This window comes from Spermophilus citellus (genome assembly GCF_964194105.1).
Source record: "Spermophilus citellus genome assembly, chromosome: 9".
Taxonomy (NCBI): domain Eukaryota; kingdom Metazoa; phylum Chordata; class Mammalia; order Rodentia; family Sciuridae; genus Spermophilus; species Spermophilus citellus.
Window position 1 is genome coordinate 92,023,180 of NC_138191.1, and position 24,219 is coordinate 92,047,398.

At 37.5% G+C, this 24,219-nt stretch overlaps 1 protein-coding gene across 7 annotated transcripts in view; it reads right to left on the minus strand.

Moving 5' to 3' along the window:
* The window catches only part of FGGY (FGGY carbohydrate kinase domain containing), a 413,229-nt gene that overhangs the window by 256,913 nt on the left and 132,097 nt on the right, over positions 1-24,219 (minus strand). For all 7 annotated transcript variants that reach the window (XM_081308911.1, XM_081308913.1, XM_081308910.1 and 4 more), the window contains one exon: positions 5,499-5,614. In XM_081308911.1, coding sequence (XP_081165037.1) covers positions 5,499-5,614 — 116 coding nt within the window. The remainder of the gene's footprint in view (positions 1-5,498; positions 5,615-24,219) is intronic.

Here is a 24,219-nt window from a genome sequence, read left to right on the forward strand (position 1 = left end):
TCATGCTCTATAACAGCTGACCAAAGCTAATATGGCAGTTTGCCTCAGGTGGTTCTGTGAATTATTCTCTGTTTGTTAGATCTCAAGAATGGAGCAGTGGTGAGTACTGGCACATTTATGTCTCCAACACACACTTATTATTGGTCAACATTCTTTACCTACAATAAAGCCTGCAGGATAAAAGTAACTGAAATGTAGCTTCAGTTACAGCAGGGTTTATTTTACTTTAGGAAAAGTGAAATCCCCAACCTTCATAAAACAAGTTGTTGTAAAATATTTCCTGTTCTGGAAAAGTCTCTGGAAGATTTGCTGTGGGACTGATGTTGTACTGCAGTTATTATTTGGTCTGAGGTATAACTTTCTACAGTAGTTCCTTCCTAAGTAGAGGTATTTGTGAAAGATCACTGTGATCACCTACTACTATAATTTAATTAAAAGAATTTATAGAGACATCCTTAAGTGTTAGGGACACCTGAAGCCAAGAAGGGATTTATATATCAAATCTCTCACTCAAGCATACATTTAAAGGCTAGGGAAGTACTTCAATGGTAGAGTGCTTGCTTAGCATGTACAAGGCCCTGGGTTCAATCTTCAGTACTGCACACACACACACACACACACACACACACACACACACACACAAAGGACATATGCAATCACTCAACAAATATCTCATCAGTGTCTACTACATGCCAGGTGACTGTACCCACAGCGTCTGTGAAATTAAATTCATGTGAAATTGAAGGCCTAAAATATAATCTCGCAGGGAGAGAGAAAACTAGTTTAAAAAAGGCTGCCTCCTTCTCCTTAAGAACCCTCTCCTTCCCTATATGCCTTGTCTTCATCCTGCCTTTAAGAGTTAGTAATTCCTACTTGAACCTCACATTTGTTCTTTGCCTAGCTTTCCTAATCTCAAATATTAAATGATCTATAAGCTAATATACTGAATCCTTTATATAACAAAGCTCTCTCTGTAATGCAAATAATCACTCTATAATTCAGTCATGTTGTACATATGAATTTTCGTAAAGTGGCCTACCCCAGTTATACAAGGAAGCACTTTTCCCAGGAAGTAAAAAGGCAACTGGGACATGCTGAAAGGGAGCCTGGATAGTCGATTAGCACAGGTGGAATGTTGCTTATCTTCCTAAGGGTCTTTCTCCCTGCTGATCTCTTCCTTCCTGTTTGCCTTTGATAGATGTTTAGGATTAGATAGGTAACCTGGGAATGATTCATGTGAAATTGAAGGTCAAAATTTATTGACACAAATAATTTTACTAGACTATGGGTAAATAATCTCCTATGGGGGGAAAAAAACTGGGTTTGGGTTTCCCCAACAATTTTGAACATTAAATCAACTAGTAAGGAAACTTTTCTATTATACTCTTTTATTTATTTTTTTTTAAAGATAGAGTGAGAGAGGAGAGAGAGAGAGAGAGAGAGAGAGAGAGAGAGAGAGAGAGAGAGAGAGAGAGAGAATTTTTTTAATATTTATTTTTTAGTTATCGGCGGTCACAACATCTTTGTTTGTATGTGGTGCTGAGGCTCGAACCCGGGCCGCACGCATGCCAGGCGAGCGCGCTACCGCTTGAGCCACAACCCCAGCCCCCTATTATAATCTTTTAAATCACAAAATTATTTTTCCATATTTTGTATAATGTTCCAAAGCATCCAAATACCTCCTTGAAAGAAGACATTAGGTAGGAGTATTTCAGCTTTGGAGACTTGCATGTAGTTACTTAAAACATTGTAAATATTCCCCTCGTCCTTGAAATGCACCATATAAATATTGCATTTGATCCTTAACTTACACTTCATAAATAATTTATTTCAAAAATATTCCTCCATAAGACCATCAGTTGCTGAGGTGTTCAGTTTTCGGGGAAAGCATTTATTTACTGCATGAGCTGAGGAAGGCTGGTAAAGACTTGGCTAAAAGCTCCACGTGGAGCAAATTATGGTAATTATATTAATGCTCAAATCCATGACGCTCAATGCTCAAATCTGTTAAAAGGTTTTGTACTATACTGCCCACATCTTGACGGGCAATGAGGCCACTGAAAATGCTTAACACTTTACAGGGAGACTTCCGAGATTCATTTTTCATAGTTCCAAGAACTGTTGAAGAATGTCTGGAGGTGGCTTCCAGAGGAGTTTCTGAAAGTCACAACTGAGAGTAAATGTCGTCTGCCTCAGGTTCAGACCGAAACTCCAAGCTCAAGTGCCCGGAAATGGAAATCAAAGGAAGCTTCCCACAGTTAATTTTGACGAATGGATGAGTTTTAATTCGTGTTTGGCAATATTCTGGTTAATGATGTCTCCTTTGCACATCCATTAAAAACCCATTAACTTAACAGGCAAAATCTAATAAAGTTACCCTGGAAATTTTCTGCTAGATTAACATTATGGACTTTAAATGAAAATTTCTGTAGGTATTGCTCTATTAGCAGAACTAATATACTAGTGAAACATGTACCTCATGTAAGATGGGGAAATGAAGAAAAGTGTTAAAATAATCAGAAAAGGAGATGACTTGAGGCCCAAGTTGCCAAAGATTGCTGAAGCCATTAAGTACCCTCATCACAACTTTTAAAAGCAAGAAGCATCAACCTCCAAGTAGGAGGTTGATCTTGATCATAAATTTATCCACTTACCAATCAAGTAGTAATTTAGCTATAAAAAATGTCATGCTTTCTGCTAGTACTGGAAAGACAAATGTAAATAAATGAAAATTTTTGTGCTTAAGAGCTCACAGTCCAGTATGGAATCAAGATATATAAACAAGTAATCAAGGTGTTAAGCATTTCCAGTACTATTCTAAAGCTAATATCTAACAAGACTCAGGAAACTCAGGGAAGAACAAGTAACTTTGGGGGACATACTAACTTTAAAAATCACTTAACTAATTAAATGGAAAAGTGTGTTCCAGTTAAATATTAGTTTCTTCTAGGTCCTCACATTAGGAAGGTTTCAATCCTGACATCACTTGTTGGTTCTATGCAAGCTTAGATAAGGTAAGTCTCTCTGAGCCTCCTCTGTCAATAGGCTAACAGTGCTTTGGTCAGCAGGTGTAAGAACTACACGAGACAAGTATGTAGAACCCAGAAGGGAGAGGAGAATCAGCATTTACTCACTCACAGGCAAGTGCTCTAGCATTAAACTACAATCCCAGGCTCATGGTAAGCTATTTTTTAATTGCTACCAGACAGGACAGTGGAGGTAAAGCAACATTATGAGACTTGTTAACTGCTTTCCCAGTTTCTGGCTCCAAATGGTATCAACATGGAGCACTTTAAGACAAACCACCATATGATTTAAATTATTGATACTTTATTATGCTCTGCAAAGTTGCATTAACTGATCACACTGCAACCCAACTGTACTCCTCCCCAGTCCAGGCATGGACACTTGTCCCAATCTAGCTCAAGTTGGCTCTGGGTACTACATATCAGACTACTGCCAAATCCCAGTGGAGGCCAGCCACATAGCCACATCCATTCCCTTAGTCTAGTATGTCCCATGTAAGAGTCAGACCTGGCACCTGGTAAAGAGCTGGACCTCAATTTCCCCATCTATCATGGGAATCATGAAACAAATAGATTTGTGGGGGTCAACCAAGGTAATGTACATAAATCACCTAACAACATGGAATGTAAATGGTGACTAATGACTGCTGTTTGCTTCCCTCCTCTCTTTCCTTGTTGTAAGCACCTCCCCCATTTTTCCACCTCAGATCCTGTGATGGTTTCAACAAAGCCACAGAAATTCTAGCAGAGCTCTTTCTGCATGCCTCCCTGGCTCTGTTCTTTTCTCTAGATGTTGCTATTATTAGTTGAATAGATCATAGACAACATACCAGGATCAGGAGGGTAGATGCTACTTGCATCCTTTGTTTCTATTCTATGTACTTGAATTTTCATAGAGTAGTCCTGGGATTCTACCCAAGATAGGCACATTGAAATGAAATAACTGACTCAGAAATCAAGGTGGTCAGAAATTATAGCAGACACTACTAGTTTGTCAATACTTAACAGTACAACTTTCAAGATTTAGTGGTCACATAGATGGACACAGTCAGTCAATCACTACATTTTCCAGCCACTTCTACAGCCCACCAGGACCTTCTGAATGAATGCTGGTCAATAGGAAGTGGTCAGATAGGAGGTTATGCTGCCCTCAGAAGACTGTACATAATTCCCCTTGTCTCTATTCTTCTTTCTTACTGGCTGGGAATGGATAAGATCTGAAGCAGTTAGTTTGGACTTACTGTTGGAGGTCCTGCTTGGACAATGGCAAAACTGTGCTGAGGGCCATTACCAAGTAGAAATGACGCATCAAAATTTCCTTGCCAGCGTACCCCATGTTAAATGACTTGCCTTGGAATTTCGCTGTTGACATTGCATGTAAGGTGACCTTGCTCAAGGAAGGCGGATCCGGTTTAGAGCTGATCAGGTTTGAGGAAGTATCCCGGTCCTTGGGTTTAGGGCGTTCCCAGTTTAAGACCTTGGATTTTAGGGAAGTTCGATGTTGAGGATTATTGCTGCTGGAAATAGGGCGTTCCTGCTACCTGAGCTCCCTTGGAGTTCTCCTGAGATTCAGAGAGCATTTTGGGAAGAAAGCCTCCTGGAGGAGGTGATTTGGGTGGCAGCAGAACTGGGATTGCCCCAGAGCGTGTGTGGAGGCAGGTGTGAGTTCGGGAATAAAGAATTGCTGTTTGAATCTACAAAGCTGTGGTGGCTCGTGATTCTGTGCCCAGCCAAGACTGCGACAAAACTGCACTAATAGCTACTTACCTCTGCTCTATTACACAAAACGGAAATGACCTCCTATCCTTTCTACCCTTATTGTTACAATATTTAGCCTGCATGCTAAACAATTCATAACTAGAAATAATTTCTTACCTGATGAAAGCTTACTAGAAATTTAAGTAACTGCAATTACTACCTACTAACGGTGAAATGACCTTGTAAACCTCAAACTTTAAAATATCAACTATCATTATCATGTACCTAGGTAAATTTTTTTTTTTTTTTTTTTTTTTTTTTTTTTTTACCAGGCAAACACCTTAGTCACTCACACCTGTGCCATACAGTTAGTGACACACAGAACTGGAAGTCTGGGACTCAAAAGCTTTGCTCAGCAAGTGCTTGTTCACATTCTATTTTCTGTTTTTTTGTTTTTTTCCCCCTGATTTGTCTGATTTTGATCTTTTCAATAGCCTTGACTTGTTCCTTGAACCTAACTCTCAACTATTTCTCTTCTACTCCCTGGAAATATACTATGCATCTCCACTTGTTTCATGCAAGTCCTAATATGAGGGCCTACATCACGACCTACCCATCATAACTGACTCAGTTGAGACAACTCAGAAAAACTGAGTTGACTTCCTACATTTTAATTCAAACAAAACAAAACCAGTACCCAAACAAATACAAAACTTCACCAATATTCTTACTTGCACATACAAATGGCCATTTTCCAAATTTCTATTGTTTTACCTATTTTGTTGTAATTATCAGCAACAAAGTCTTCCAAACCAATCATCTTCCAGAAACTGTCATCCCAACCTTTCTCAGCTGAATATGTCCATTTGCATACCAGGGAGCAGAGAGACCTAGGAAAATGACAGGAAAGTAAAAGAAACAACATGAACTATGTTTCCTTCATATTTTGCAAAATACCTGTCTAGCTAGCTGCAGTAGTACTGAGAAAGTGAAATAAGCCAAAGTAATTATGAATCCCTGTTTAAAGCAAAGGTCTGGGCTGGGGTTGTGGGCTCGGTGGTAGAGCACTCGTCTAGCATGTGTGAGGCACTGGGTTTGATCCTCAGCACCACATAAAAATAAATAAAATAAAGGCATTGTGTCCAACTACAACTAAAAAAAAAAATTAAATAAATAAATAAATAAAGGTCTCTATGTATACCTGTTATTTACCAGTAGTTCCTTCTTTCACTTTCAGAAGAGCCTCAGCCCTTTATTTGGATCCTGATCAAAGAAATTCTGTATATGAATATTTACATTTATATTTATACTTATATGACATTTATGAGAAAAGTAGAAATTATAATACTGATTATCTATTTGATTAAACTGAATTATTATGTTTTAGAAATGACATTGTTAGTTGTAGTTAAGTATTGCTCCTTGTCATTTAGAGATATATATTAAAATATTTTGGTGTCAGATGATGTGATATTTTGAATTTATTTCAAAATAATACTGGAAAGAAAGTGAATGGCATTTTGAATAGGACAGGACTGCTTTGTTTTGTCAGTTGCTGGGCTGACAAATGGGTTGATAGGTGTCCATTGTACTACTGTGTCTACTTTTGTACCTGTTCAAAATTCTCTGTAATAAAAATGTCTTTAAAAAGTGCCTCATATACATAACTAACATAAATACTTTAGTCTAAAACCATTTTTAATAGGAGGAAGAATTAAGTACTGGATATTTTCCTTTTTAGCTTTATTTCTCATCAAGTCACCCTTAATATTTTACATTCCATCAATAAAAGATTCATTGAGTTTCTCTGGAATAAATGGCATGCTCTTGCATATTCTGTGCCTCTGACCTAACCCCAGCAGTTTGGAATATTCTTCCCAGTTCTTCTCCTTAATGTTTCAAACTCTTCCTTTAGCCTAACCTGGGACTCCACTTTGGTATTCCTTTTCTGAGCTTCCAGAGCATGGAGTATATCTTATCACACTGTGTAATAAACTGCTCCTATATATATTCCTTATAAACAACCCTAACATTCCAACCCATTCTCCATATTTTTTCCAGAGCAAACTTTATAAATGAAAATATCATATCAACCCTTGATTAAACCCCTTCCAGTGACCCTTCATGAAAAGGCAGCACCTACCTGTTTCCCCTCCTACACTCCCACAGTTGCTTTCTTCATTCTGCAATAGTAATCACTTGAAGTTTCATTTATTTGGTCTCAATTCCTCACTTCCATTTGTTTCTGGGATGATATTCTCTACTATGCATCTAACTCCTAGTTAGCTTCACAGGTCAGCTAAGATTTTCACTTTTCCAATGCAGGACATTCTGGTCCAAAGCCCCTCCTCCAAGCGCCAACCTGGACATACCCCCGTCTTATATCTAACAAAGTAATTGTCTTTGCCTGTTCACTATTCCTTTTCTCCCAGTAAACCAGCAACTCCTTTAGTGCACAACCAATCCTACTCATCTCAGTATCACCAGAACAGAGTCATGTAGGCACATGTTGAGCCACAATAAATAGAGATCAAATGGAAGCATTAAATTAATATGGTTTGCCCACCTCACCACAAGCAAATGGTAACTATGGGGAGGCCACAGTCACAGTTTTAAAGACAAACCAAGGCTATTTCAGGGCCAATGCATTCAGGCATTCACACAGTTCACCCATTCACTCATCCACTATTCAGTATTCAGTTAAGATTATCCTGGCACTTACTCTATTAGGCTCTAGGGACCAGTGGTATGCAAAAGGTAAGGGCTTCTGCTCTCACAGAAGCTGAAAGTTTAATTGAGGAGACAGACATTGACCAAACAATCACACCTAAAAACTTATACTAACAAATAACCATAAATATTTCAGAGGACACAAAGAAAGAAATGGGAGCATTCCGCAGAAGAATCTGCTGTAATCTGGTGGCAGGGGTGGGATGGTGAGGTAGTAGGGGAGAAAAAGGAAGGTTCCACAGAGGACGTGACATTTACTAAGGACTAAATTGAAATCAAGAAATGGTATTTATCATTAATGATTTTCTTCAAAGGGGCATAGATGGCAAAACACATTGAGCTGTGCTTAATGGCAACTCACATATTAAAAGAGAGCTAATAAATAACATTTATATATATATTACCAACCATATATATTACATATAATACATATAATACATATAGTACACATATATTATAATCATATGTATATAAAATGATTATCTAAGCAAGACCATTTTCCCCCAATGTCTGGAGATGGCAGCCCACCATGCAGCCTGCTCTGAGGAATATACAGTGTCTAATGCTTCCTGGCACACTATCTGAAATGCCAACTCTTTTGGAACTGTGGTCGTCATGGGGAAGAGCAAAACTTTGACAGTGGAGAAGGATTATTTCCAATGACTTAAGCACACAGGACAACTCTTTACTCCTTAAATGCCTTCTGCACCTCTACTTTGACTGTTAATTCCATCTTAATTATTGTTCCTTTTACTCATCTTTGTCCACTTGGCAAATTCCAAGTCACCTTTATGAAACAGTTCCAATGTTATGCCTCTATGAAAATTTCCCCCCTTCCTCTAAATTACACTCATGGCTCTCTCCTTTGAGGCACCACTATAAATTGGAAATATTGCACTGTTATTCTTCACAGCTGAAGGAAGTTATGTTCATGGCCCGGATCTTCCTACCTTCATATTTCTGCATCTTTTGCCATGTATCTATCAGAACATATCTGCTCCTGTTCCCTGCACTGTTCCTTACCTCTGGATTAGGTTCTGATTCATGACTGAATTTAGCCAAAAAAATAAGGCAAAAGAGACTGCACACCATTTGTAGTCTAGGCCTCAAGAGGCTTTAATGCATGTTGCTTGATCTCTTGTATCTCTGGCACTTCCATGAGAAGATCATTCTGGGATAGCCCATTGGTCGCCTGAGGAGGACCTGAGACATATGGAGCACAACCATGAGCACTCGGGTCCCCTCTGGATAAGAGAGCCCTATGTAGTCTTGGATCAACTTGGAGCAGGCAGCCAAAACCCTAGTGAGTCCAGCTAAAATCCAAAAACCACCCATCAGAGCACAGACTAAATAAGCTGTCCACAGGCTAAATAAATTATTTTGGGGTTAAGGTAGTGAGCAGTGGTTGTGGTTTGCAACCAAAATAAAGTTAGAACTTCAGAACATAAGTAAATCAGTCCAAGTAGATTGTCTCCCCCAATGAGGGAAAGTGTAGGAATGTCTCATTTCTTAATGGTTAGAAAAATCAGCCAGAGGGTGTTCTGGAGTGAGGATGACTGAATCCAGAAGGCAGAAAATGCCATGATATAGCTGCCTCTGGAAACTCCATCTTCCTTACAGGTTATACAAACATGATTAAGGTCCATTTCACTCAGGTCTCTAAATCAACTGGCTATCATGGATGTGCTTTTAAGTAGCTGACTGGCAAAGTTAAGAGAATGTATCTGAGGCTATAGGTTCTCCAGAAATCTCTAGGAGACAAAGAAAAATACAGGACTTTTAAAAATTTATTTATTTATTCTAATTTGTTATACATGACAGCAGAATACATTTTAACTCATAGTGCACATATAGAGCACAATTTTTCATTTCTCTGGTTGTATACAAAGTAGAGTCACACCATTTGTGTCTTCATACATGCACCTAGAGTAATGATGATCCCACCATCTTTCCTATCCCCATGTCCCCTCCTTTCTCCTCCCTTTCCTTTGCCCTATAGAGAGCTCCTCCATTCCTCTCATGATCCTTTCCTGACTCTGGCCCCTATTATGGATCAGCATCCACATATCAGAGAAAACTTTAGCCTTTGGTTTAGGGGGATTGGTTTATTTCACTTAGCATGATATTCTCCAGCTCCATCCATTTACCTGCAAATGCCATGATTTTATTCTCTTTTAATGCTGAGTAATATTCCACTGTATATATTTACCACGGTTTCTTTATCCATTCATCTATTGAAAGGCATCTAGGTTGGTTCCACAATTTAGCTATTGTGAACTGTGCTGCTATAAACATTGATGTGGCTATGTCACTACGTCCTTTGGGTATAAACAGAGGAGTGGAATAGCTAGGTCAAATGATGGTTCATTTCAAGTTTTCCAAGGAATCTCCATAATGCTTTCCAGATTCATCATTCTAAATGGAGAAAAATTGAAAGTATTCCCTCTAAAATCTGGTACAAGACAGGAATGTCCTTTTTCACCACTTCTATTTAACATGGTTCTTGAAACTCTCGACAGAACAATTAGACAGACAAAAGAACTTAAAGGGATATGTATAGCAAAAGAAGAACTCAAACTATCACTATTTGCAGATGACTTGATTATATACCTACAGGATCCAAAAATTCTACCAGAAAATGTCTAGAACTAATAAATAAATTCAGCAAAGTAAAAGGATATAAAATCAACACCCAAATATCAAAGGAATTTCTGTACATCAGTGACAAATCCTCTGAAAAATAAACTAGGAAAACTATCCCATTTTTAATAGCCTCAAAACAAAAAAAAAAAAACTTGGGAATCAACAAAAGAGGTGAAAGACCTCTAAAATGAAAACTACAGAACACTAAAGAAAGAAATTAAAGAAGACCTTAGAAGATGGAAAGATCTCCCTTGTTCTTGGATAGGCAGAATTAATATTATCAAAATGACCACAGTACCAAAAGCACTATACAGATTTAATGCAATTCCAATCAAAATCCCAATGACATTACTCATAGAAATAGAAAAAGCAATCATAAAATTCATTTGGAAAAATAAAAGACCCAAGTAGTCAAAGCAATTCTTAGTAAGAAAAGTGAAGCAGGTAGCATCTCTATACCAGACCTAAAACTATACTACAGAGCAATAGTAACAAAAACAGCATGGTATTAGCACCAAAATAGATTTGTAGACCAATGGTACAGAATAGAACACACAGAGACAACTCACATAAATACAGTTATCTCATACTAGACAAAGGTGCCAAAGACAAATATTGGAGAAAAATATAGCCTCTTCAACAAATGGTGCTGGGAAAACTGGAAATCCATATGGACCAAAATGAAATTAAGCTCCCATCTCTCACCATGCACAAAACTCAAAGTTGATCAAGGACCTAGGAATTACACCAGAGACCCTGCATCTAATAGAAGAAAAAGTAGACCAAATTTTCATCATGTCAGATTAGACATTGACTCCCTTAACAAGACTCTTATAGTGCAAGAAATAAAATCAAAAATCAATAAATGGGATGGATTCAAACTGAAAAGCTTCTTCTCAGCAAAAGAAAAAATTAGCAAGGTGAGTAGAGAGCCTACAGAGCAAATTTTTGCCACATGCACATCATACAGAACACTAATCTCTAGGACATATAAAGGACTTTGTTTTTCTTGTGAGTAAATACAAGGTACTAGCAGCAGAAAAAATAGAGTTTGCCTCCTCCTGAGCTTTTATTAAGACCAGGCTTTGATGTTCCCCAAGGTGTTCTACTGGTGAGTTGCCCTCCCAGGACAGCTATTCACCTTCAGGTAAGCCCTACCTGCCATCCCATCATGCCCTCTCCCCCCAGGAGCTTTATAGTATTAGAAATAAATGCTTCAGAGACTCAGGGGCTGTACTGGAAAACTGAGGTGCTTCCAAGATAAGAGGGCAAATAAGAGTTCTACTTCTGCCCAGGGACCTCTCAGAGGATGGAAGGCACCATCCATGGCTGGTCAGCCAGAAGGCCAGAACAGCAACTGCTTGCTTTCTTCTGCTTTCAGATTTCTTAATGCCAAACAGACCCTACAAATCTATAAAAGGGTCAAAAGAACAGAGACTCATGAGCAGGCAAGACAAAAATAATACCTAACTTAAGGAGAGGAGTTCCCTGAGTGAAGATCTCACAAGAGGCAGGACCCATGGAAGTAAAAATGATGAAAATACTGGAAGAAAATATCAGTGATGAAAGCAATGAGAAAATGGAAAAAGAATTCAACAAAAAATGTATAGAACTAAAAACACAGGTTTTGAATTTAAATTTAAAACAACATTTCCACAGAAGAACTAAAAAAATCAATGGCACTGATTAAAAATACCTCAATGTTCTAGAAGACCAAGAGAATAAAATACCTTCCTACAAATAGTAAAGACACAAAGAGATGAAATATGGAGGGAAAAGATAAAAGGCTCAGGGGACAGATCCAGCATCCTAATGGAAGAATAACAGGAATTCTGAGGGATTAAAAAATGAAAAGAAATAAGAAGAACAGGACAGATGAGGGAGATATTCTAAGTAAAAGAATACAACATTGGTATTTTATTACACTGAGCTAAAGTAAGACTTAAACCTGAGATTAAAAGTCTCATTAAGTCCAGGAAGTAAATCAAAGAAATACTTGCATGTCAAGAATCAACAGAAAATTATACAAGTTCTCATACAGAAAGAAAGAATAAAACACTTGCAAAGGCAAAGGATTCAGACGACTAAGGAATGTTCATCTATGACTCTGGAATATAGACATCAGAATAAAATACAGATCATTAAGAGAAACTGACTTGAGAATCCTATACCCAGACAAAATATTATTCAGCTGTCAAAAAAAAACTAAAAACATTTTCAACATGCAAAGACTTAAAAAGTAAACATCCCCCAGATACTCTCTGAGGACAATACTTGAGAAGGAACATAACTTAATAGCAATTAATTCAGAGCAGCTATCTCAACATATGGAAATTCAAAGACTGGAGGAACCAGTGGACACAGACATATATTCATATCCATTCAGTCTCTCTGTCATACACATATGTGTGTATATATACACACATGTATATGTGTACATGTACACTAAATGCAAGCATGTATGCATTTATGCTTGAACATATGCATAGGTGCATATGTGTAAATACACATATGCATACATATATTTAATGAATGATGATAAAATGTAAGTGGGATTTATAATATTGAGTATTCTTGAAATAAAATAGGCCTGATATAAGAAAAACTTAAGCAAAGACTGGAAACAAAAAAATAGAGTCAAAGTAAGGGATATGTCAGTCTTTTTTATGTTGCTCTAAGAGAATACAATAGACCAGGTAATTTATACAGAAAAAAAAAATTATTTCTCACAGTTCTGGAAGGTGGAAAATCCAATATCAAGATGCTGGCAGCTGGTGAGGGCCTTCTTGCTGCATTATCCCGTGGCAGAAGGCAGAAGGACAAGAGAATATGAGAGAGCAAGGAAGAAAACATTGCAGAGCTTGCTTTATGTGTGTGTGTGTGTGTGTGTGTGTGTGTATGTGTGTGTGTGTGTGATTGTTTTGTTTTTTAAAATTTATTTATTTGATTTATTTATTTAATTTGTTATATGTGACAGCATAATGAATTACAACTCATATTATACATATAGAGCACAATTTTTCATTTCTCTGGTGGTACACAAAGTAGAGTCACACCATTCATGTCTTCATACATGTACTTAGGGTAATGATATTCCACCACCTTTCCTACCATTCTTCCTTCCTTCCCCTCCTTCCCCTCCATTCCTCCCATGCTTCCTATCCCTACCCCTTTTATGGATCAGCATCCACATATCAGAGAAAACTTCAACCTTTGGTTTTTTGGGTTTTATTATGATATTCTCAATCTTTGGTTTTTATCATGACATTCTCAATCTCCATCCATTTATCTGCAAATACCTTGATTTTATTCTCTTTTAATGCTGAGTAATATTCTATTGTGTATATGTACCACAATTTCTCAGATCTCAGTTTAATTATTGTGAATTGAGCTGCTATAAACATTAATGTGGCTACATCACTGTAGTATGTTGATTTTAAGTCCTTATGGTATAAATCAAGGAGTGGGATAGCTGGGTCAAATGGTGGTTTCATTCCAAGTCTTCCAAGGATCTCCATACTGCTTTCCAGATTGGTTGTACCAATTTGCAGTCCAACCAGCAATGTATGAGTATGCCTTTTCGCCTACATCCTCACCAATATTTGTTGTTGTTTGTGTTCTTAATAACTGTCATTCTGACTGGAGTAAGATGAAACATTAGAGTAGTTTTGATTTTCACTTCTCTAATTGCTAGAGATGTTGAACATTTTTTCATATATTTGTTGATCAGTTGTGTATCATCTTCTGAGAAGTGTCTGTTCAGTTCTATAGCCCATTTATTATTGACTGGGTTATTTGGTTTTTTTGGTGTAGAGATAGCATACAGAATGGGAGCAAATTTTTATCACACACACATCAGATAGAGCACTAATCTCTAGAATATATAAATAACTCAAAAAAATTTAATAGAATTTGCTTTTATCAGCCCATTTTGACAATACAAACCCACTCCTGACATGAAAACATTCATCTATCATAAGGACAGAGCCCATCAGATCAAATTACCTCTTATTAGGCTCCAGCTCCCAATACAGTTGCATAGGGAATTTAGTTTTCAACACACGAACTTTGGGGGATATAGTCAAATCATAGCAGAGTACACAGAAAAAAAGTACCTTGGTATACAAATGTATGTTTGGGCAGTACATAGACTTAAAGTTGGTTATAAGAAATGATAAAGCAATCACTAACGGAAATGAAAATTTCAGTTGAACCCTCAAAATAAAAGGGACAAAGGAAATAGAGGGAAAATTCACAAGCCAGTGAAGCTAAACTAATCAAAAAGAAAACAAGTAGGGGAGTGATTTGATATTAATAGAAAACAAAAATAAAAGTGTATAAAATCCATTATTTCAAATGTCAATGGGCTGAATTTCACAAATAGTTAAAAAATAAGAATGATTACAATGAATTAAAATTAAGTTATATCTGGTTTATGATACAGATTTTTTTAAGTGGAAATTTTTTAAGGTGCACAAAGAAACAATGTAAACCAAAGTTTTAAAATGTGACAATATCAATATCAAAGTAGCATGCAAGATCAAAAATATTATATAAGATAAGCATACCATATAATGACAAAATGCTCAACTCAAGAAAAATACTACCATTCATAAAATTTCTTAAACCAAACAATATAGTGTGAAATATAAAACAAGAGCCTCTTGAAATAAATGAAGCCCTTGAAAAAAAGATATGTCTATTTAAATATTTTCTCCTATATTCAGAATCTGACCATCATGTGAATCATAAGAATAATAATTTTGCTTCTGTGGAATTAAAGGACAAAATGCAACCAATAAACTAATATTTTATATATCCACACAGGAGAAGGAAAAGAAGGATATTTTATAAGAAGAGACTACATGGCTTGAGTAGTCTTTAAAAGCAGCCAACTTAGGAAATTATGAAAAATAGTAATAGATTAAACTGAATAGAAGATTTAAAGGAGTAATAAAGATAAAAGCAGACCAAAAAAAAAAAACACAAAATGGAAGGTAAAATTCAGTTAATCGACAGAGTCAGAAACATGGTTTCACAAAAAGATAAACGAAACAGAAAAACTTCTGGCAAAATTGAGAAAAGGGGAAATTAAAAGGCAAAAATGACAAATATTATAGATTGAGAATGGGGGCCATGACCACAAATAATGCAGACTTTAGTTGAAAATAAAAGGATAACATGAACATTATGATAGTAAACCTAGAAATTTAGATGGACAGACACTTTACTAGAAAAGCAGAATCTACCAAAACAGACTCTAGAAAACCTTAATAAACTTATGACCTTTAAAAAAAAAACAAATAAAACTTTAAGACCAGATGGCTGTACTAGAAAGTCCTAGCAAACATTCAAAGAACAGATTGCTTAAAAGTATTTAGGAATCCAGAAGAAGGCATGCTCCCCACTTTATTTATAAGGCTGGGGTAACATGCAGTAAAATCTGAACAAAGACAGCATGAGAAACAAACAAACAAACAATAACAACAACAACAAAAAACAAACAAAAACAAAAAACAGGCTATTCTTATATGATGAATTCAGCATAGAAGCTCCCCAAGAAATGACTAAAATGACATTTTTAAAATGTGAGAAAAATACATCATGAGCAAAGGGCATGCATGTTTCAATAACAGAACATATATGAATCTATTTCACCCCAGTATTTTAATAAAGGAGAGAAAATGACAGTGTACATTGAAGAATGCAAACTATTTGGTGAGGTTAAACACATAACGATGATAATCCTTGCTGAGGTAGGACAGAAGCTTCTGCCTATGACCACGAAGGAAGAACAAAAATTGCATTTTACCCCAGTTCTAGAAGAGGAACTGGGATGTGTGAAATGACTGCACAGGAAACCAGAAAGCCAATGAGGTGGGTCCAAGATCCCCAGGCTTTTTGGCTAGAATGAGATGCATGCCAGACCACTGCAGGGAGAGGGACCCCAAGGAAAGCTGTGGTGGCACATTTTTCCAAAGAGGAGGTAGCTATGCAGAAATAGAGCTCCCCAAATCTGCACCAGACCCCTTCAATCTTTGCTGGACTACTCAGACACACAAGTACAGGGAAACTCCATGAGTTTAGGTAAAGAATGGACAGCTATGAGTTGACAGTTCTGGGTTCCTAAAGGTCTGGGAATCCTTGAGTGGTAAGAGCCAAAGAGCAAAGTCTTCAGTGATCACCTGGGGTCTTGAACAGAGAGCCCAGAAGACTTACAGAAGTGCAGCTGAACTGCCTGTGTGAGGGCTCCCTTTGGCCTGCTCCAGCAGTTTAAAAAGCAGCCTCCAAAGGATGAGACCAAACCCAAAGTACATTAACAGCTTACCAGAAAAGATAGCTCAATATTTTTCAAATGAAGACAGTAACACGAAGACCTTCACAAACATGAACCCGGAAAGGTCAGCATCAAATAAAAAATAACTGAAGAAACAATGGCATTTTTTCCTTAATTTGATAAAAGCTATCCACCCATAGAGCCAAGTGCAGTGACACAAAGAAAACCACACTGTGACATATTATAATCAAATGTATTTTTTTAATTTAATAAAAGGAAAAGAAAATCATAAAAACAGGGGTTAAAAAAAGATACATTGGAGAGAAAAAGAGACAAAACCAAAAAAAGTCTGAAAATTTTTCACAAGAAGCAGTGCCAGCTAGAAGAAAATAGAATGACATCTTTACTGTGTAGAACAATTAAAAAAATCAACCTAGTATTCTGTATTGAGAAAAATATTTCTGAACAAAGAGTGTGAAATACAGACTTTTCCTGACAAACACCTAGATAATTCACTTCCAAAAACTTGCATTACAAGAAATGTTAAAGAAACTTCTCCAGAAAAGAGAAAAATAACACTGACTGGAAATGTGAGCACACACAAAGTAATGAAGAGTATCAGAGGTGGTAAATAAGTGAGTGAATATGAGAGATGCAGATTTTTCATTTTTAAACTTCTTTAAAGGATAACCTCTTGAAATCTTCATCTTTCAAAAAACTGATAAAACAATCAATGGGTTTGGGGATTTAAAACACACATTAAACAAAACATGACAAAAAAGAGCACCAATGACAGGAACACATAAGAATAAATTATATGTGATGGGGTATAGAAATTATTTTAAGGCAGACTACAATAACTTAAATATACATATTGTAAATCCTACATAAAAAATGTAGCAAAATAAACCATTTAGAGATAAAATTGTCTATTATAAACATTTAAGTTACCTAGAGAAGACTGGAAAAGAGAAAAATTACACAGAACATATGGAACAAATAAAAAGAAAATAACAAGAAGGTGGATTAAAACCTAACCATTATATACAAATGGCCCAGCCTGGCCTGTAATCCTGGGTACTTGGGAGGCTGAGTCAGGAGGATCTCAAGTTCAAGGCTGGCCTGGTAACTTAGTGAAACTTTGTCTCAGAATACAAAACATTAAAAATTTAAAAAGGGCTGGGGATGTAACTTGGTGGTAGAGCACTCCTGGGTTTAATCCAGTATTGCCTGATGTAGGACAGATGAGGCTGGGGGCCCAATAAATTTTTTCTGGAAGCAGTTTTATTTAAGTTACATTGGTCCAGAGGAGCTAATGCTTAAAAATCTCTGGACCCTGGGACTGGAAATTCTTTTAGATTAATATTCAGTGGGGTGGTCACATGACAGTGGGAGTGGGTGGGAACATTAACAGTTACTCTTTGTCCCATATTCTTAGGCTAGACAGAGGTTTCACATGTTTTGTCTGCAAACCTGGCATTTATTTACAAGAAAGGAAGCTTCAAACCGCATTGAGCTCTCTGCGGAAATCCTGTTGATATTCTGTGACATCTTTTGTAAAAATCTTTCTGACAAGACGAGAAGCTTAATTATGGCAGGGGTCTTTTGTGGGGGGGTACCTGGTCTGCTTCACTGCAAAATAATAAAAAAAGAAAATTCCAAAGTAAAGCTAAAGATTATAAGGCTAGACAAAAATTTAAAATAAAACCCACCTATGCACTGTCTAAAAGAAGCTTCTGTTAAACATAAAAACACATGATAGGTTTAAGAATAAAAGGATGAAAAAGGGCATCCTATGTAAATACCAATATCAGAAAAGCTGAAAGGGCTATATTAATATCAGACAAAGTAGACTTCAAAACCAAAAGTAAGCAGGGATAAAGAGACCCATCACATAACGATATAAGGAAAAATCACCAAGAAGTTAAAGAAGAAATTCTAATTTTTAGAATGGCAACCTGAACTCAGATAAGGTTGATTTTTGTTTGTTTGTTTGTTGTTTTTTAATTTTCCCCTTGTTCTGGCCCAGCCCTAGCAAGCATGCAGGGCAAAACTGTACCCCAATCAAGAATTCATGATCGTATCACTGGATGTGGCTACTAAAGCCACACGTCTTATACATGGTTTGCTTGAAATTCAGCCTTCTAGCAGCCCATGTTGATGAAAGGATGTGACAGATGGGAGGGGTCCAGAACTGTGGGCTTGTGTATATGAGTGAGGAAGGCCAGGAGGCACTGAAAGGTCTACCTCATTAAAGTGTCATTATTTTGTATCATTTCTTGATGTTCCATCTGGCCTTCTGGAAATTTTAGTTTATCAGGTCTGCAACCTCGCATAGCAGAGACCATAACTGCTTTATTCAACCTGTTTTCCCTGATCCAAGGCACAGTTTTTCTCTGGAAAATTTGGAGAGTTCAAAGCACGTTTATTAAGTGGATGAATAAAAACCTTTGGATCTCAGGTAAGAAGGAAGCTTTCAAGTTCCTAATTATTTTTTAACAACTTGCATTAGAAGGCCTGGATTTTCAGCTACTATAAAGATGACTGACTACAGTGATGCAGCCACATACATGTTTATAGCAGCTCAATTCACAAAATTGAATTGTGGAAGCAACCTAGATGCCTTTCAATAGATGAATGGATAAAGAAACTGTGGTAAATATGCACAGTAGAATATTACTCAGCATTAAAAGAGAATAAAATCATGGCATCTGCAGGTAAATGGTCAGAGATGGAGAATATCATGCTAAGTGAAGTCAGCCAATCCCAAAAAACCAAAGGAAAAATGTTCTTTTTGATAAGTGGATGCTGATTCATAATGGAGGGGAGGAGAATAGAGAAAATTTAATTGGGAAAAGGGGAGGGATGGAAGGAGAGGGGGAATGGGGGCAGAATAGATGGTGGAATGAGATGAACATCATTACCCTAGGTACATGTACGATTGCATATGTGGTACATCTCTACATGGTGTAAAACCAGAGAAATGAAAAGTTGTGCTCCATTTGTGTACAATGAATTGAACTAATTATAACTAATTATAACAACAACAACAAAGACACCTTTTTTCCAGTTAGTTCACTCTATCTTGAGGAGAATTGAAAGGAGGGAATTTTAATGCCTCATTTTTGATGATGAATATATGGTAATTATCATAATTATTACCATTTTTAAAAGCATTTATTCAGAATATATTATGAACATATCAGAGTTTTCCTAGGCAGGTAAAAGCCTGAAAACTCTGGAAACAAACAAATGGAAAAGAAAAAAAAATCAAAGCAAAAATGTCACAAAGACCCCAGCCATATGAAGAGAACATGAACCAGCCTCAGCAGGAACAAGAGGAACTTGTGGTTCTCCTGTTTATCCAGAGCAAGGCACACATCAAAAGCACAAGCAGTCTGCTGAGTTCCAGGGCTGGTCATGCCCATGTATTTCTCCAACAAGACTTGATGAAAACGAAGTCGGCACTGCTGCATTATTTATACACAGCTCACAGCTTTGACATTGCCAAGCCCCACTTTCAAGGGAAACCTTTTGTTCTTTGCTTGAGGAATGCAGAACCTGGAGAGTCTCAATCGAACAAGCTAGTGAATAACAGAATAATTAGAGCTGAGAACAGGGATAAATTACCAAAATATTCCTGGCTGTGGCCTTTGGTACATCCCAGGCCTATGATGGCTCTGTTTTTCCTCGCCACGCAAGAGCCTGTATTACCAGCACTGAAGATACAGCTCTTTGGGAAATACAATAACTGGGACTGGATTGCTAATTGCATCAACAAAGAAACCAAGAGGGCCTGATTTCTGAAGAAATACCACTGAATCAAGCGAAGTTGCTTCTGTTAAAGAGCTGTCAGATTTCAGGCTCGTTACTATTGGTTCTGTACTTCATCAAGACTTGCTGACAGGTCCATGACAGACTGAAATAATATATGCAATGATGCAACGCAGGGCAATATTAAATTGCCTTTTCAGTTAGACTTGCCGATAACATGGTTCAAACGTGGCCATGACAATATGGGCAGCATGAAAGAACTGAATAAATAATCAAGTTGAGGGAGTTTTCCCATGCCCCTAAGAGAAAGATCTAAGAGTCAAAAAACAAAAGATCCTCAAGTCGCCACCAAAATATTTCAAGATTGTGGTGGTGCCCCTGGATTCATGGATTTTGATTTGTCCCCTAAAAAATAAGAAAAATACTAATTAGAAGCAATGTGAGAGAAGATGGGAAAGGAACAGGGAAAGAAAGAAAACAAAGTCACAGCTTATTAAGGCTCTGTTACAAGTAAGGCACTGTGCATAGGATTTTTGTATAGGTTACTGAATATCAGAATAAACCTGTGAACATATTCTTGGGATAGAAAAAACCACCAAGGCTCTGAAAGGTTTGAGTAACTCATTTGAGATCATACCCTTAGGAAGGAAAAGGGCAGAAGTCCAAAACCTGCCCTGATCAATTCAAGTCTATACTTGCTAACTATAGACTTATTCAGGCCCACTCACCAAAAGATATTTATAAAATACTGCAAAGGCTAATTACACTATGTGGAAAAGTGCAATGATTTTGAGATAGTATTTGATTTTTCTATGTTTATCTTGTCTTTTTTTTTTTTTTTTGTACCAGGAATTGAACCCAGAGGAACTTAACCACTGAGCCACATCCCCATTCCTTTTTATTTTTTTATTTTGAGACAGGGTCTCCTTAGTTTGCCTAAGGCTCATTAAGTTACTGAGGCTGACTTTGAACTTGTGATCCTCCTGCTTCAGTCTCCCAAGCTGCTGGGATTATAGGCATGTGACACCATATCAAGTTGTTTGGTTTTTTGGTATGCTGGGGATCAAACCTAGGCCCTTGTGCATGCTAGTCAAGTGTTCTATCACTGATCCAAATCCCATCCCATTCCTTTTCTTAATAAAGGAACAAAATATAAACATAAAAGCAGAGGAAGAGGCCATACAACACAGAACTTCATAGAGCAAAGATGTAGCTGCCTCTGGTTTTCTGTAAGGTTGATCTGGAGAAAGTTGAGGCATTCTGGATATGTCAAAGACAAAGGAGAATGGGATGCTCTCTCAAGACATGAAATTCAGCTAAAAGTCAGTCTAAGATGAGCAAGAATAAGCCATGAAAAAAAATCATGAAAAGACAAAAGGGCTGTAGATTCCTAAAAGGAGCCAGCCTGCATTAAGAAGGCTAAAGAAAGCATGTGTCAGAGGGATGAGGAGTCTGAATGGGAGCAGAGAAAGAGGAGGTAGCAAAGGCAAGTGTCAGTGTGGAGAGGCAAGAATGCTCCAGATGGGAAGATCTGTGGGCAGCGGCTGTGAGAGACAGCTGTGCACAACATGCATCCCCGCTAGAGCTTTGTGGTGCAATGCTCCCAGCTGAGGGCACTCCCATGTGAAGAACAACAGGAATGAAGAAGTCATTTTTGTCCTTGCTCCCCTCTCCCTCAACAAATACAAAGCTCTTTTTACGTGTCAGGCAAAGACATTGTCTCTTCATGGAGAGTCCAGCAGAACAGAGAAATCCATGGAGGGCTTACTAAATATCTAATTCATACTATGTAGAGAAATATAATAAAATATACTATAGGCTGTCTGTAAAGCACATAGTATCAAGGGACACAGAGGAAAACAGTAATCTAAACCTGCCTTAGATTCTTCTGCTAAGTGCCAGAACTATAGGGTCAAGGGTTTCCACTGATCATTTGTCTGTTCCTGCCGTTTTTGGTGACAGTCCATACTGCTAAAAGTCATTGAAATGGGGCTTCCTTGTGATGGAGACACCCTCAAAACATCCCAGACCAGTCCCTTGGGTTTGCCCTTGTCTTTGCAATAGCTCCTTCTCCATTCTAGTAATTTGGGTTACTGACTCAGTTATTTCTGACTTACTATGGCTTCTTGGACCCAAGGCCTGACCTTAGACTTTTGGCTCTGACCATCTGAGCACTCAGTGATTTGCTCACCCTCTAGTTCTTTCAAATTCCTGGTTTCCAGGTCCCACACCTTGGTGCTGTTTTTTTTCTGCGAGACCTACTATAGTATATATAGGCAGTTATTGATGTCAAAATCTATTCCCAATAATAGCTAGGTCCTAGTATAACCATAAGAGATTGAGGACATATGCACCTGTTCAGTCTGATTTAGAAAAGAAACTTTTCCCAACTCTTCTACAAGCTCAAATATTAAAACACCTTTTTTCAGTGTTAAGCCATACTGATACTGGCTTGATCTTAGTCATTATCTTCAATTCCTCAGTCCTAAAGGCGTCCTAGACTTGCTATTTGTGAAATTGAGCACTGAACTGATCCAAAGTTACCTAAAATGCAAATATCAGTAAGCCTGAGATCTACTACTAAAGACAAGCAGCAAAACTGTCTACATCAACTGGTTGGTAGAAATAAAGAAGCAAGGGCAAGAAAGTTGTCATATTTATAAATGTTCATTTATGTTTTCTCTGCCTGGAAGAGACAATGCAGGATTCCTGGCAGAGGTTATGAAAGGAGCAGACTCAAATGACTCCTACCAAGTGGCCCAGTGCATTTCAAATCTGTCTGGTTATTAGACCCCTTATGATTAATTTGGGGGCTCTGGAATATCCAACGAATATCTTGAGAATATTCTTCCATATAAATAACCACATAAATAATTAGAAAATAAATCTTTTCTTGATAAACTAGAGTTATCTTTACATATTCTCTATAACAACTACACTATGCTATAGTTCAGCACAGTGCCTAACATACTATAAGCACTCAACAAATATTCTTTACCTGTATCTTTCATGAGTCATTGACACCTGTTAGACATACAGAAAGGCATGGTAATTTTCCTCATGGTAAATATCCTAAATGGCTCTGATTTTGCTCAGTGACACCAGCTGCAGGCATTTGATACTTAAAAGCCCTTGGAGTATTTGGCAGACTTCAAGCTTCTCATCTTCTTACCCTATCCGTTTGGTTTATGGTCTAGAAATGGTGCCACTGGTCTCCCATAGTGCAGTTGGGAGCATTCTTGCCCTTTCTCAGATCTCCCTGGGTTCTTCTGGTGATCCAGGCTGCATCATGTTAACAGCCCTTGAGTGGAAGTCACATGAAGTCAGCGCCCTTCTCAGATATGATGCTAACTGTTTGGCACTCCAGGAGCTGCACACTCATTGAGCACTTGGAGCTGAGAATTTTAACACAGAGCCATCTCTTTCTGATACAAAGAAGAGAGAATCAAATTAAGGCTTTCTAACAAGGAAAGGAGGCAACACATAAAAAGAATTGGTAAACCAACAGGAAAGACCTGAAGATTTCATGGCTGTCAAGATGTCTTACCCCTAAAGAAGAAAGCAAAGGAGCAAATGGAAAAGAAAAAGAAACAAATAGAAAGATGGCCTTTAAAATTAAGTTCTCAACACCCTTCAGCAGTGAAGATCCAGAAACTGGCAGAAACAATGCCAGCTCTTCAAGAGGAGGATACAGTCACATTTGGTATTAATGTTAAAAACCTGACATTTCAAATCTGTTTGGCTATTAGGTCCCTTTATGATTAATTTTAGGGCTCTGGACTATCCATCAAATATCTTGAGAATATCCTTCCATGTAAATAACCACATGAACAAATTAGAAAATAAATCTTTTGGTGATTTAAGACATTCGTAGTTTGTGTCATCACTTGGGCCTCAAGGAATGAACAATCTTTCAGAAAGAAAAGCACCCCAAAATCACCCAGATATATGAGTAGAGCTGGCATCTGAACCCAATCAGCTCCAGAGTCCATGCCCTTAACAACTATACTGATGGCCTCTAGGGACAGACCCTCTGCATGCTTGGTGATTTTCACAGGTGAAATCTAAGAC